Here is a 15994-nt window from a genome sequence, read left to right on the forward strand (position 1 = left end):
CAAAATACAGAGTGGATTTGTGGCTTAAACAGAAAAAATATCTGCATATGTCTGCAAGCCTGTTCTTTGCTGTTCACCTCTCTGTAAAATCCATTTAATGTTGTTAATTCGCTGTTTTCTTGAGCCACAGAGGAAAATTCACAGTTGTGGTCAAATAGACTTTTAGTTGATGGTGAATTCTTTAGAATTCTCCAGACTGTGGATGCCTGAAACCCTTCCAAACAATCTCCAGGGGACTCGGAGAGGTGCTTGGCTCCTGTTTGTTACCGTGACGTGAGAGGAGCTGGACTTGCTGTGCACCTGTTTATCTAGGCACAGCAGAAAAGCCAGTCTGTCTCCATTGTTTTGAAATACCTGCCAATACGGATTTCATTAATGTTTTCTTTGTGCCTGCATTAACGAAGGAAGGGTCTCCGCCCTGGAGCACCACTCCTTCTGTGCCCACAGAGCAGAGGCAGCCGCAGCCTCTGCGGAGATAACTCGGGGGAGCTGCCAGCTCAGCCCCAGCCTGGCACAGGGAATGGGGCTCCTGCAGGGCACAGTGAGGCCCAGAGCTGGGCAGGTGTGCCTCCCTAACTGAGGCATGGGGAGGTCTTGGGAATTCTGCTGGTCAGAGTGACACCGAGATGCGTTAGAAGTCTCTTTTCCCAGTCCGGTGGTCGAAGGAGTCAGAGCTCTTCTCTTCTCTTCTCTTCTCTTCTCTTCTCTTCTCTTCTCTTCTTCTCTTCTCTTCTCTTCTCTATTTCTCTTCTCTTCTCTTCTCTTCTCTTCTCTTCTCTTCTCTTCTCTTCTCTTCTCTTCTCTTCTCTTCTCTCTCATCTTCTCTTCTCTTCTCTCTCTCCTCTTCCTCTTCTCTTCTCTCTCCTCTCTCTCCTCTCCTCTCCCTCTCCTCTCCTCTCCTCTCCTCTCCTCTCCTCTCCATTCCTCCTCCTCTCTCCTCTCCTCTCCTCTCCTCTCTCTTCCTCTCCTCTCCTCTCCTCCTCCTCTCCTCTCCTCTCCTCTCCTCTCCTCTCCTCTCCTCTCCTCTCCTCTCCTCTCCTCTCCTCTCCTCTCCTCTCCTCTCGCTCTCCTCACTCTCCTCTCCTCTCCTCTCCTCCTCCTCTCCTCTCCTCTCCTCTCCTCTCCTCTCCTCTCCTCTCCTCTCCTCTCCTCTGTCCTCTCGCTCTCCTCTCCTCTCCTCTCCCCCACCAAGGTCGGTCTGGCAGGCCGGGTTGAGGCACTCTGCCCACCTCAGAAAGTGGTGTTATCTTTTTATACTAAAAACTACGTGTATAATATTTACCATAACTTCCCAATACCTATCACCTATGATAGACAGTGAGTTTCTACCTTAAACCAACACCAAAAGTGCCAGCATCACAGCAGAAGATGGAGGCCAAGAAGAAGAAGGAGAAAGGCTGGACAGGCCCAGATTCCTCCAGTTTGCCTCCTGAACCCCCCATTCTAAAAACCCAAAAAATCTATTTTTCCACCCTGTGATAAATTCACTATCATTCTACTCAAACTCTCTTGACTTGTAATTCTTCATATAAAGGTTGGTAATTTCTTTTTCCATGGGTCAAAATCAAAGTCACAGATGTCTTGGGCTCTGTGCCAAGGTCTCTGAGCCCCCTGGGCCGGGGCTCAAGCCATCCAGGACAGCCCACAGGGATGGCTTTGCTGGAGGGGTTCATGCACATCAGAGGGGTCCCCTGCCCTGTGGGAGCCCTGTCAGGCCCCCTGGGTGGAGCCTCCTGCTCCACCAGAAAGGCTGTGGAAAATAATTGCTTATCCAAAGGATGTGTGAGTAAAGCCCTCTGTTTGATCTACCTCCACACTCTTATTGATTGTCTAAACACGGGAAGAGATTACCCTGCCCTATAAAAGCCACAGAGAGAAGGAAGCAATCAACAGAGGCAAATGAAGTGAGCAATTAGTTTGAAACCCTTCGGACCAGCTTTACTTTCAGGCGAGGTTTGAGCAGTGTGATGCTGACACAAGGATCTTCAGCAGTCACAAGGTAATCCACAAATTTGTAATCTAATTCTGCTTTATATTCTAATTTCCTTGGTGTATTTTTAAGCACAAGGGTGACACTGAGGTTTTCCTTAGGACATCTTACAGATGGGACAAAAAGATTTGGTGTCTTGGGGGGTTGGAGGACTCTCTAGTAAGCAAGTTGATTTTCCATTCTCAGTAACACTCAGCACAGCTCTCCCTGGGGAGAGGGAGAATTTCTCCAGGGGAAATTTCACACAACATCTGGAGCAGATTCTGGGCTGACATTTCGTTTTACTCACATGCACTGATGGACAAGAGGCAAAGCCTGGGCAGATCACTTAGCCACAGTTTCTGGAGCCAGTAAAAGAAAAGGCTCTGTGTCCTGGGACAAACTGACCAGGATTAGATAAAAGTATCATATAGATATGTCAGAGCGTGTTGTTGGTGTTGTTGGGTTGTTTGTCCATGCCAAAATTCCATCCCTGGCATTGTCCCAGGCCAGGCTGGATGGGGCTTGGAGCACCCTGGGTCAGTGGGAGGTGTCCCTGCCCATGGCTGGATGGGCTTTAAGGTCCCTTGCAACCCAAACCATTCTGGGTTTCTGGGAATCTATAAAGATTGGAAGCCATGGAGAAAAATTAAGTCAAACTCAAGACTGTGGAAGCCTTAACAGAAGCATTCAGGGTTTTGAGTTGGATTAACTTCTGTCTTTTGGATCTATCCCCGCACTTTAATCTCCAGTTAAAGATAATTCACATTAGAGACAGTGAAACACTCAGGTGTAATAAAGGAATATGAACTAAATGTGCTGGTTTTGAACATTAGGCTGGGATCTGATTGTCTCTTTGCCTAATTTTTCAGGATGGCCCATGCTGGTGACGAAGACTTGTACAACTCTGTGGTCGTCCAGGAAGAAGGTGTTTTACTCTCCTGTTTGTTTCCATCAGCATTTAAAATCAGTTTTGCAGCGTGGTGACACTGCTGAGTGTGTTACCAAGTCCGTCAGGTTACGGATCCAGGGTGTTGAGTGGGCTCAAAAGCAGTGGATGAATCAGACACACGTTAGACATGATTCTCTTGGGGTTTAGGGTGGGAAGAATGGTGGAGCTGAAGGGAGGAGCTGCAGCAGAAAAGAGTGGGAGCCTTGGAGGCAGGGATGCAAGCCACTGTTCATTTCTTTAAGTCTGGAATTATACAGAAGAGTAAAAAAAGGATGGAAACATTGAAAAGGGTAGAAGTTGATGGAAAATGCTGGCTAGACAGGCAGTAAGGTTCAGGATCCTGCTTTAATATAAATGGGTGGATAATATGTGAAATGCCTTTTGGTCTAACAGTGCAGGGCAGACTTTCCCACCCAGAAATCCACAGGGCTGCCTTTCAGTCTCAGTCCTGAAAAGCAGTTTTGCTTTGCTCTTTGATAGACGAAGACACACAAGTTATGACACACAAGTCATTTAACGGAGCTGTGAGATTTTTGAAGAAAAACTGGTTCCAGAAACACCCCTTTAACACAGAGCTGGTCGCCCCCTTCCCCTCATGGTTTGAGCAGGACTGTCAGTATTTTCAGCCTGTAGCAACCTGTAATTTCATGGAAGGCTGCGTTCCCTGAAGCTGTTTGTTGGCAAAACTCACCTGTGGTTTCTCTTCAAGGCTCACCACCCTCCACCTATGCCATTGTCATGGTGTCTCTCAGTGGAGGCCTCCTGCTGCTGGTTGCCATCAGCATGGCAGTAAGTGTTCTCCGGAGGTGAGTGTCAGGGCAGGAGAGGGAAACCAGGCTTGCCATGGGAATGTGTGCAGGGATGAATCCCTGCTCCAGCCAAGAGTCATCATCAGCCTGCCAAGCCCTAGTGGGGCTTCCTGGGGTCTTCCCAGGCTCCTTCCTCAGCCTAGAGCTGGATGGGAGAGCAGTGGCTGGAGAATCACCAGGGTGGGTGCTTGGTAATAGCAATTTGGGGCAATGACATTGGGTTTGCTTTATATCTGGTCCAAATTCTCCCCACCTCCAGATATATATATATGTCTATATCTATATTTGTACCTATATCTATACCTATGTGTATATCTATCTATCTATCTATCTATCTATCTATCTATCTATCTATCTATCTATCTATCTCTGTCTATCTATCTATCTATCTATCTATCTATCTATCTATCTATCTATCTATCTATATCTGTATCTATATCTACACCTATGTGTGTGTATATATATATGTCTATGTCTATGTCTATATCTATATCTATCTATATATCTATCTATTTCTATACCTATGTGTGTGTATATATATATCTATATATAGATATATGTCTATATCTATATCTGTATCTATACCTGTATGTGTATATATAAATATGTCTATATATCTGTATCTATATCTATACCTATGTGTGTGTGTATGTATATATATGTCTATGTATCTATATCTATACCTGTGTGTGTATATATATATCTATATATAGATATATAGATATATCTATATCTGTATCTATATCTATGCCTTCATCTATATCCATACCTATATCTGTATCTGCATACCTCCATGTATAGATATATAGATTTATACATATATAGGTGTAATTTTATAGACATGCATTTAAATTTTATAGAGGAGAATCAAGACACCCAAACCCCTGATTCCTCACTAATGCCAAAATTCTCATTGTTTTCAATCATCTGAACTCACTAAAAGAGGCAATTTCCTAGTGGCATCTGTTTCTATAAAGAGAGGGTAAATCATATGTTTTGAGGAGTCTCTTTGAGGAAAAAAATTTGTTCCATTTTAGTTTGAATACATCTAGCCAAATGAAGCAGGGCGACGAGGTCACAGGATGTGGTTTTGTAAAGGGCAGGAGATTAAGGAAAAAAGGAATATGTCACCTCCATGATTAATTAAATCAGCTCTGCCCCAGCTATCAGTTCTGTGCTGCCATCAATTACATTCTGTTACTAACTGACTTGGCTTCAAGATACCAACAGCTCCTCATGCTGATCAGACACCCAGTTATTTGTATTTCCTCCATTTCTGTTGTGCCAGGCGTTGCACATCAAATTATTCCTCCAAAGACCTCAGCACACCTGTGGTGGTGGAAAAAGTTACAGTGGCAAACTGCAGCTCTGACAGGATTTCAACAGTGGATTTGACTGGCCCAATGTGCATAAATTACACTTCTTACAAGCAAAATGCGTGCCCAGCCACAGTCTGCCATCTCTGAAGAGACAAATTCCATTTCTGATGCTCCTCCTTTGACAGCATCCCCCAATTCAGCACCAGAACAATGACAGCCCGCAGCTTCTTCCATTTGCAGCTTCCTTCTGGAGAGAAAAGGGGATAAAGGACTCAGGGGATGTGTGCTAGCTGAGAGGATGGACTGACATGCTGCACTCCATTTTCTCCACCAAAGTGCTGGACTGTGAACTCATACCACAAAAGTATTAGAAAATGCAGGAAAATTGAGTTTTTAATGGAAGTGGAGAAAAAGCACAGATACATGTACCTTTTCTCTGTGACGCTGTTGTGTTAAAAATTTACTGCAGAGATTTACGTCTTTTTCATATTGCCTTTTTTCTGTGGGGTGAGTCATGGGGAAATAACACAGGAGGGGGAATTCTGGTTATTTTTACAAAGATTTCCCAATGCCTCTGACTCATTTAGAATCCCAGGCCTTATGCTGAGACCTAACCTTGTGCACACATGGCTCCCTATTATCTGCATGACTCCAGCCTGTTAACGCTGGCATTATTGGACAGGATGCAGCCTCCAGAGCCTCAGGGCTGTGATTTGGTTTTCACCCACCCACTCTTACAGCCTGGAGAGAGAGACCATCTATTCATCTCTAAGCTGAGTGCTTTGGGGGCACTGATGACGTCTGGTGTGACACCAGCTCGCCCGGCTGTCCTCCTCATTCAGGGGGTGGCTCCAGGGATCAGGCTGGGCTGGAATCTGGCTCCAAGGGGGATCAGTGTGATCCCTGGATCTGGCCAGCCTGTTCCAGCTTCATGCCCTTTGCTAGCTGCCTTTGGGAGCCCCTGGGCTGCAAAGGGGAGCTGCAAAGGAGTGAGATTCCTCCTTCTCCAGGCTTGGATGGGGCCACCGTCCCCTGGGGAAGGTGCTGGTGGAAGGCCTGGCCCCACCGGGACACACCAGGACACCAAAATCCTCGTGTCACCTCCTCTACATGACACCTCTCAAAAGAGAGACTTGGGGCAAGCACAGGCAGGTGGGGCTGCCTCACCAAATCCACATTTCATAACCCTGAGGGAAAATCTGTGCCACAAACGGGATCAGACTTCAGCCACCACTGCAGCTCCTCATGCTTGTCCCCAGAAGGGCTCTTTGAGTGACTTTTCTGTTAGCAGAGGTGGAAGCCAGGCCAGACTCCAAAGCTGTGGGCACATGCCAGCCATCCCTGGTCCTTTGATGTTGGCTGTAGTCCCACTCAGAATGTTTCCACTGGCACCATTTTCCCTGGTCCAACAGGAAAACAAACCCATGCAGGTCCCTGGTGGCAAACACCAACTCTGTGCCTGCAGGAGTTTGTGCTCCCTGGGTCTCCCTCCCTCTTTCCACGTAGTGAGCTGCTCCTGCCTGTCCTCTGCTGCAGCAGCAGCTTCAGACACCCTGCTCTTCGCTCTCTTTAATTCCCCTGCCTTTTCTTCATGCTGCTCACTGCACAGAGACTAAATCCCCCACCTTTCAAAATTCATGGAGCTGTTTCCCCATCCTCTAAATCCCTCCCTAAGACTCTCTGCTGAAAATGCCTGAAAATCCTGCCCGTCTGTCAGCAGTGAGGCAGGGCTAAGCACAGACTTGTAATTCCCTGAAAAAAATCCATTTGTTTCCTTGCTGCCCCTCTCCCCACATTGGCCTGCTTCAGATATCCACTGTCTTCCATCTCAGACATGGATTGGAAAATCCCTATGCCTGCCTCTGAAAAATATCTGCATGGCACCGAGCATGACAGGATTTGGGTCTGGACTGGTGTATTCCAGTGCAAAAGCAGGACAAACAGTGCCAATAACAATGAAACAATGTCGTGCCACAGAGTTGATCTTTAAGCTCCCCTCCAGCTAAACCATTCCCTGATTCTATGGCCATTCTGTACTCTTGGTGGTGGCAAGATAAGGAACAGCATGTGTGTGTGTCTGTTTCTGTGTCTGTGAGAGAGAGAGAACCAGGCAACAAATGACACTTAAAGGCTGTTATGGTTACCGAGTCAGGTAACTTAGGGAAACAGCATCGATAAATTTAGGTGTAAATCCAGAGTTGTGTATGGTTTTCCATCTTGTTCCTCAATCCCCAGGCAGCCCTTTTGTGCATGAAGCCCTATTAATGTCCTCTCAAATCCCAGGAAGGCTGTCAGGCTGTGTTTTTGGAGGGATGGCTGTTCTCAAACAAGCAAGGGCAGAGGTAACCCATGAGTCACAGATAAAGAAAGGATCTTTTCTGTGCACAGCTGCTGACAGGTGAGGACCAGACACACATTCTCCCACATGTACAAAATCTTACTGCATTCCCAGCTTTGGTGCTTTTTTTAAAAAAAACCCATCTGGATATTAAACCAGTCACTCAATTTGTGCTTACCACGGACGTGTTGCATCAGTCGGATGCACCATTAACTTTATAGCCCTTCGACAGTGCTATAGCTGTGATGAGTGAGGGATGACAAAGGCTTTAGTCTAACTGTGAAATTTAGCTATTGATTTATTTATAGCACCTGGCCAAGACACAGAACCTAATTTTTTTCACCTACGCAAAGTATTTCAGTTAATGAAGTTACTCATGGTAGGAGTCAGTAAAAAAACAGCCACCAACAAAATGCATTTTTTTCAGTTCTTGGTATCACTGGGCCCAATTTCCAGACTTTTCTGGGCCCCCAAAATTTTCTCACTGATGTGTATCTGGGTATGTACAGTTTCCAAAGGAGGAAATGGTTAAAGCCAGTTCAGAAAATAAAGTCAGAAGATGGTGGTGGCGAGTGAGGTGAAGGGTATATGACCTGAAGTGATAACAGGTTTTCCTTTGTCCTGGTATTTTCTCATCAGGATTAAACTCAGTTAACCCCAAAATCTCCCATGCAACAAGCTGGGTTCTCATTAAGTGTAGAGGACAGTGAGACCTGGGCAGATGTGCTCTGCCTGAAAATATTGGACAAGAAACGGAGAGTGAAAAACACCAGTGCCTTCACAATACTTCACCAGCCTGAAGTTTAATCCTTTGACATCTGTAAGGTGGTTTAAAACTCTCCTTTATGGTGATTGAATGGACCCTGCAGATGACACCAGGGGAATTTACTGTACTGAAACACGACACCTTAATGAAACAAAAAAAAAAAAGCCCCTTTCCTTCTAATGCAAGCAACTTTATCTGGTTTTTCTTCAACCACGTAACATGATTCAGAGATAAGGCTCCTGTGGTTGCTAAGTTGCCATGATGGATTTCATTAAGGGGAAAATCATGTCAAGTTTATGTCAGCTTGATGGCAGCTGCGCTTTCGAAATATATCTTAATTATGGGTAAAAATACTAAGCCATAACTTGTGTACTTATTGCAAAAACCTCGGGTTTTTTTTTCAGGGCCATAACTCTAAACATTAGCTCTTCACTGAGGTTAGCATTTATTTATTTATAGCTTGTGTACCGTAAGGAGGTAGCCCAGGAAATGCTACTTGATCATGGTGATTATAAGATATCTGTGTTAGTGAGCCCCATATTCATCTGTATTTAATTATAGAATCACTGCCAGAATGCTCTAAGTTATGTCTGAGGACAAAAGACAGCTCTGTTTGTGAGATTATCACATGTCACCACTCAGAACTTCTTAAAAATTTGTAGTGACCTTTTGGATTAAATTTTTCAGGCCAATATTGACTTTCCCTGCCTTTATGGAGTTTGATATAATCATTCAAGAAAAGTTTTTTAATTTTTTGTTTTGTTATTTACAGATGAAAAAAGGTTATTTGAATTATAAAGCCCTGCAAATTTGGGGCAGAAAGGGGGAGTGGGAACCAGGCAATTAGAAATGGTTCCATTTCAAAATGTTAAAATGGTGGGGATTAGGAGTTTTGCAGTTATAGCAAATTTTAAAACCTAGATGAGAAATAGAGAAGCTGTGCTGGAGCTCCTGAGCCTGCAAGTGTGTGCTCACATGTGCCACTACACTCAAGTGTTCCCTCTAACCGCTGGTTTATGAAGTTAATCACACACAAGAGAGTTTTCAGAACCAAAGCATCTGGGAAAAACAATGAGTTTTCATGTAAGTAAACACTTCAGTACAGGCTTCAAAAATATTGAGCTCACTGCAACTGCAAGAGATGTTCTAGTCATTACCCTGAATTGAGACTATATTCCTTTTTGAGGCTGAAATGATACTTTTGACCAGATGACAGAACTCTGATGAACATCCTTGATTCTCTATCTCAATTGTACAATAGCAGTAATTTTGGGAGTAAATTGTAAATTGTGGTTCTGGTGGCGGGGTGCTTTATTCCAGTATTAAAATGTGATGTTATTTAATAGTAGTGACTATTAAGATGTACAATATTGTGACACTGACTGTACCAGAGTGGGTGTTTTGGGAAGGAAAGATGAACACAAGAAGAAGCTGAGGTGTGGGTTTCTTCTCAGCTGATTCACGTGGTGTCTGAGCATCTATTGATTACATACTCATGACAATTGATTAATTGAAGTATCAGGTCATCACTTGCTGCTGATCTTCACACAGAGCATGGGGACACAGTATTGACAGATAGTGAATAATTTCTCCAGACTGTGTCAGAAGTATGTGGCAGGGCAGGGAATTGAGATGGGGTCTCTGCAGCCCACCACACTGAGCACAAAGCTGTCGCCTCCATTGCAGCAGAGGGCTCCAATAACCAACACCACAAAGGGATCGTGCAAATGACTGTGCCCTGATTGAGTCATAAAAGCACCAACCATCCGAGTTAAGGGGCTTGTGTACTGTGAGATTATGGGGAAATAAAATCAGGGAGGGTTATGCAAATCACCCCCTTCAGCCAATGGGACTGAAAGAGGCAAAGGGGAAAAAATGTCTATTTGTGCATCAATAACTACGCTGGGATAACTGTGTAACTACAGTACAGGGATAAGTGTGTAACTACAGGAGATATAACAGGGATACAGTATCCCTGAGCTCCGGTTGTGGTTATTTTGTAATTTGACTGGAAAAGCAGTGATCAATCCGCTATAAAAGGTAATTGTTTTCTTTCGGAGTGTGCTTTGGATTATGTGCTGGATAAACAGCATCTGGGATCTGGGCTGACTTCCTGCAAGAAACCTCAGTCAGGACAGGAGGAAAACCAATGTGCTGAGAAAACACACGGAAAAACCCCGCTGTCCATAAGGATAAATATAATTATAAACTCATGTATTTTTGCATGTGCAGTGTTTATGTTTTTTTATTAATTTCTACTTGTGTTGGGTTGCTGATGAGGGATGGCCACGGGGCTGCCCCACGCCGGGCAGTGTCTCCCTGCTGCCAGCAGACACCACGTTACCACGTCACCGACGGAGGAGGAGGAGGAGGAGGAGGATGAGCCTTACTCCCGCTCCAATCCAAAGGCCACTTGCTGCACGGCGAGCGGAGCTTCCCACGTCACAGCCTGCGCTGTGAGGACCATGGGGCTCCGAGAGATCCACGGACCTGGGAAATCCACGGCGCTCCGAAGGACCCACGGACCTGAGAAAACCACGGGGCTCCGAGGGATCCATGGACCCGAGGGATCCACGGATCCGATGGACCCAAGGGGCTCCGAGGAACCCATGTGGAGGCGAGGGATGCATGGCCCCGAGGGATCCACAGGGCTCCACGGGCTCCATGGACACGAGGGATCCATGGACCCAATGAACCCAAGAGGCTCTGACAGATCAATGGACCCAAGGGATCCAGAGGTCTCTGAACGACCAATGGACCCAAGGGATCCACGGGGTTCCAAGGGATCCATGGACTGAAGGCATTCACGGATCCAACGGACCCAAGGGGTTCTGATGGAACCACAGGGCTCCGAGGCATCCATGAACCCGAGGGATCCACGGTCCCGACAGACCCAAGGAGCTCCGAGGGACCCGCGGGGTTCTGAGGGGTCCACGGACTCGAGGGCTCCACGGGGCTCCAAAGGATCCATGGGCGCGAGGGATCCACGGATCCAATGGGCCCAAGGGGCTCCATGGGACCCACGGGGTTCCGAGAGATCCACGGACTCGAGGGATCCACAGGCACCCAAGTGATCCATTGACCAGAGGGATCCATAGATCCAGCGGACTCAAGAGGCTGCAAGGAATCTCCGGGGCGCCGAGGGATCCACGGGGCTCTGCGAGGTCCGCGGGTTCGGCCGGACCCGAGGGGCTCCGAGGGGTTCGGGGTCCCGAGGGATCCGCGGGCGAGCCCGGACTCGAGCGCGGCTGCTGGAGCCGACGGCCACGCCCCCCTCCAGACCACGCCCCGTAGGGCGGGCACGGATCTGCCAGGAGGCCACGCCTCCACAAACCATACCACGCCCCATTGGGCCGGGCTCATCAAGCCACGCCCCATATTTGTCCCGCCTCATAAAGCCACGCCCCCTCCCTGCACTCCAAACGCGCCGCAGCCGCCGAGAGGCCACGCCCCGTCACAGCCCTTGAGTGAGGTTCCGCCCTCAGGCTCCGCCCCTCCCGGCCGTGAGCGAGGCCCCGCCCCCAATCCCGCCACGTCTCTCTCGGGCGCCGCTCCCGCTGCCGCTGCCGCTGCCGGTGCCGCTCCCGGGGCCGCCCCGCTCCGCCCCGCCGGGCCATGGCGTTCACGCTCTACTCGCTGCTGCAGGCCTCGCTCCTCATCGTCAATGCCGTGGCCGTGCTGCACGAGGAGCGCTTCCTCCGCCACGGTGAGCCGGGAGGGCCGCCCGGCCTGGGGGGGTGGCCGCGGTGGCCGCGGCCCCGCCGCCGCTCCCTGCCGGGAGCAGCAGCGCACGGGGGAGGGCTTTGGGAATCGGGGTGGGTTTGGGCTTTGGGGATGAATTCCCAGCCGCTTTCCTCGTACCTTTGTCTCTCCTTTTTTTTTTTTTTTTTTTTTCCCTATAAGTGTTCTTTTTTCCTGTTCATTTTTAACTGTTTCGCGGCCCTTCGTGCCGCGCCTCGGAGTGGTTGGTGTCGTACAAAGGTTTCCTTTTTCTTGCCGTGCCCGGTTCTTGATGAGATGGCGACTCTTTGTCCGTGGGATTCCCAGGGCTGGGCATCCTTGCCCTTCAAAAGAAGCCAAAGCCCTGCAAAAGAGAGGAAATCCACCGACAAAAATCTGCAAAGCCGTGGGGGGAAAAAAAAGGCCAATGATCCACGGTTTCCGAGTTCATTCGTGTGGAGAATCCTGACTTCTCCACGTCAGGCTGAGCCAGGATTGTTGGCGGGAGTGCAGAAGGGCATCCCTTTCCCCTGCTGGATTTGTTTCAAGGGATCTGCTCGGTGTGGGTTTGGGCTTTTCTTTGGCTCTCCTGACGAGCAGCTGGAGTTAAAAACGGGAGATGTGGGGACTAGTGGGATGGGTGAAGCCACTTGTCAGCCTCGTGGGATTTGGGAATATAGTTCCAGGCTCATCCCAGTGGGAAGCAGCAGCTGGCAAGGCTGGTCAGGAAGAGGACTCACCCACCACCCTCGGTTTGGTGCCAGGGAGATGAGAAAGGGAGAACAAAAATCACTTAAAAGTGGCCTTTGGAGAAAGAAATGCACAGCTTGGGCAGTGGAGCTTGGTGTATTGAGAGCTGCTCCTTCCCAAAATGGTAAGGGCTGCAGCCAGCAGGTTTTAAAAATCCCTGGACACATCCCTGGTCCCATCATGCTGTGTCTGGGCATCGTAAAACTTCAGGACTTCTGCTACACTCAGAAAAATTCCCCAATTTTTTTTTCCTCAAAAGTTCTAGCTTTTTTTTTTTTACAGCAGTTGGAAAAATCATCACCTCGATTTTTGAATTTGTGCTGGCCGTTCTTCTCTCGTGTGGCCCCTTTTTCAGTGCTGAAGCATCACCACTTCACACCTAGCAGTTATTTGCTATTTTGTTCTCAGTACTGTGAACAGGGTGCAGTTGGTTTAGGGTTTATTTTGACAGCTGTTTTATTTTTTAAGCCCAGATGAACTCACCTGTTAGTCTGGGGACACAGGGAACAGTGGTGTATTAAAAAGGGTTTTCTTTACAGAAACCTGGATTTGCCATCGCTTAAAGTGAGGTTTAACAGTTTCAGCTTACTGTATAAAAATATGCTTGTGAAATGAGGCTAATTGGGCTGTCTATCTGTGTTAGCATAAACTACATTGAGGATAGATTGCTCGCTAAAATTGCAGCGTTTGTTATGTGGTTTTGGGGTTTTTTTCCTAAAGTGTGTGTCTGTTTTTATGTGACCCAGTTGGCTGGGGAAGCGATCAAGGGATTGGAGGATTTGGAGAGGAACCAGGAATTAAAGCACAGCTGACAAACCTCATTCGATCAATACGAACTGTTATGAGAGGTAAGGGCACAATATTTACTATTATCATTATGATAATGATGATTATTATTACAATCTGTAATGTCTTGTTTCTGCACTAATCTATACTTCATCCAGGCCTGGACTCTCTGTGAGAGGGTGCAGGCCTCACCTAAAGTGCCCTAATTCTGGTAAAAATGCAAAAACACTCCCTGGCTCTGGCTTATGTTTCTCCTGCTGAGCTTTTGCCTCCCCTTGGGGTTTGGCAGCTGGGAGGAAGTTTGGTGATCAACCAAAGTGTGCAATTAGTGTCAGTCACTTTGTCTAAATCCAACTTTATGGCAAGTACCTGTGAGGGAAATGTAATTCTGGGGTTTCTGAAAGGCAAGCGAGGCTTACATGCCTCAGAAGATGGGGAGAAAGATAGACTCAATTTGCAAGTTACTGATAGTTCTTCATTACGAAGGACACCAAAAATTCATTTTGTAGATGATGGTAGAGAGGGAGTAACAAATCTTAACCTGTCTTGCCTATCACTGAGTAAAACCCAAAACGTTTATTCTAAAGCACAGCAAAGCCAAGGACATAAGCTGAATTTTAGATTGTTTACTTACATTTGGAGAAAGAGTTACTTGTGTTGAAGTTAGAACTAAAGGCTCTGGGTTAAAGTTAAAACATGCTGTGGAAAAAATACTTCTGCTGTTGCTTTCTACTAATGTCCTTGGACCTGTCTCCTTCCACTGGCTCCTACTTTACATAGGAAAATGAAATGTATTTCTAAAATTTTGACTGGTTCTGCTCCTTCTCTCAACGTTATATGAAGCTCTGTCATTTTGTGATGTGGAAAGCAAAATTTTCACTATTAATTTCACGTTTTTCTCCCTCTTTAGTGCCACTAATAGCCCTGAACTCCATCACAATCGTTCTCCTCCTGCTGTTTGGCTGAAAACACCCCGTGGAAACCCTTTGGACATCCAAAGAAGCCAGTTGCTGACCACCACTGCTCTGAGTTCCCTGGGATCCAGCACAGTTTAGCTGTCAATCTGACATTCAACTTAAAATAATAAAAGACACTATTTCTATTTATCCCATTTCCTAATGTTCCCTTGCAGTTTCATTAAGCAGGATCACGGGATCAATGCAACAACGCTGCAAACACATTGGACTGTGACCAGTTCTGTTGCTGCCTGTTCATAGTGTTGATTAATTATTAGAGTAAATGTCATAGGATGTTGCAGTGACTGGCAATGGGATGCAGCTTTTAAATGCTTTGTTACTCAGGGATGAATTTCCTTCAGTACGCTCTCCAATTTGTTATTGAATTGAGAAAAACAACAATGTGTTTGTTTCCATTTCAGTTACTACCATGGAACTGTTTAAGAGAACACGAATTAGGCTCTGACAGCATGTCATAAAGAATACTTGTTGTAAAGGTTTGAAGTCCAGCTGTGATATAGAGGGAGATAAAATCAGCTGGGTAAAGTCCTGATTCAGGTTAGCATTGAAAGCTGGATTTTTCTGCTTTGATTGGGGATTTTTGTCTTCAGATCAGTATTTCATACTGATGGTAAAGTCAGTAGAAAATGGGTGCAATTGCAGTGCAAAATTCAAGGAAAAACAATTTAAAAATTAAGAAAAAAAAAAAAGCTGTACCTAAAGCTGAGTAACTCTGTGTTAACTTTGGGGATATTAGTGATTAGTATTTGTTACTTTTCTGTCAAGAATTGTTATTATACTTTTTAAAATATGTATTAAACTCTGCGTGGTGATCACTGTGGTCAAAGTGGGGAACCGTTTGTATTCTGAGCTTCCTGGGAAATGTGGGAGGGGAATACCATGGGAGGTGAATACCCTGTGCTTTGCAAACGTATTTCTTTGGGAAAACCCCGAATCTGCAGCCTCTTCTGTTACTGCTCCTTCCCCTGCCCTCCATCATTGTCATCATCATGATTTGTTGAATTAACAGCTTTGAAAGTGCAACTGTGTGTGTGACTTTGCAGTTCTGTGGAAGTGAATGCTCCTAATTGCTTTCCTACCGGTCTTGTCTCAATTAAGATTGCTGAGATAGGTCTGAAGAGGTGATTCTCATGTATCTTTATAGAGAAGTTAGAATCCTTCATCTGTGCTTCTGCTAAAGTGCTTGACTAAATTAAAGAGGGGAGGCCAAGGGAAACCTGGCAGTTTCATTATTTTAAAGCAGCTTAGCCAATCATCTTTTCTCCCAATGTCTTGATGACTAAAGCATATGCTGTTGTATATGAAGAAGAATCTGTAAAACATGTAAATGCATTTAATGTGATCTTCAGTCACAGGTTTTTGCAGAGTAAAGTACATCCAGGAGGAGAGGTTTATGTTGTTTCCTTTTTTCTTGTGATTTTTGTAAATAAATCCTGAATTTCCAAGTTAAGCACTCTCTTTCCCAACTGTCTCTCTCTCTCTGTCTGTGTACAGTGGGGATGTCTCAAAACTCTGTTCTATCCTGTTCCAGATACCAGGGTTACTGCTCTTTTAAGAAATGTGTAACTTTTTCCTCATCCCTGTGGCATGTGGCAATACCATCTCTGC

General features: G+C 46.2%; 1 protein-coding gene and 1 long non-coding RNA gene across 2 annotated transcripts; both read left to right on the forward strand.

The window, feature by feature from the left end:
* The first annotated feature begins 1879 nt into the window (after positions 1 to 1879).
* LOC102066256 (uncharacterized) lies at positions 1880 to 5747 on the forward strand. Its single transcript, XR_012578231.1, has 4 exons — positions 1880 to 1999; positions 2842 to 2897; positions 3631 to 3727; positions 5019 to 5747. It is a non-coding gene; the product is annotated as an uncharacterized LOC102066256 (long non-coding RNA).
* A 5893-nt stretch (positions 5748 to 11640) lies between these two features.
* Positions 11641 to 15836, forward strand: IER3IP1 (immediate early response 3 interacting protein 1). Its single transcript, XM_005490115.3, has 3 exons — positions 11641 to 11859; positions 13370 to 13471; positions 14320 to 15836. Exons 1-3 carry the CDS (start codon positions 11769 to 11771, stop codon positions 14373 to 14375), a joined length of 249 nt encoding a protein of 82 aa, XP_005490172.1. The 5' UTR covers positions 11641 to 11768; the 3' UTR covers positions 14376 to 15836.
* The last annotated feature ends 158 nt before the right edge of the window (positions 15837 to 15994 follow it).

This window comes from Zonotrichia albicollis, chromosome Z (genome assembly GCF_047830755.1).
Source record: "Zonotrichia albicollis isolate bZonAlb1 chromosome Z, bZonAlb1.hap1, whole genome shotgun sequence".
NCBI lineage: Eukaryota > Metazoa > Chordata > Aves > Passeriformes > Passerellidae > Zonotrichia > Zonotrichia albicollis.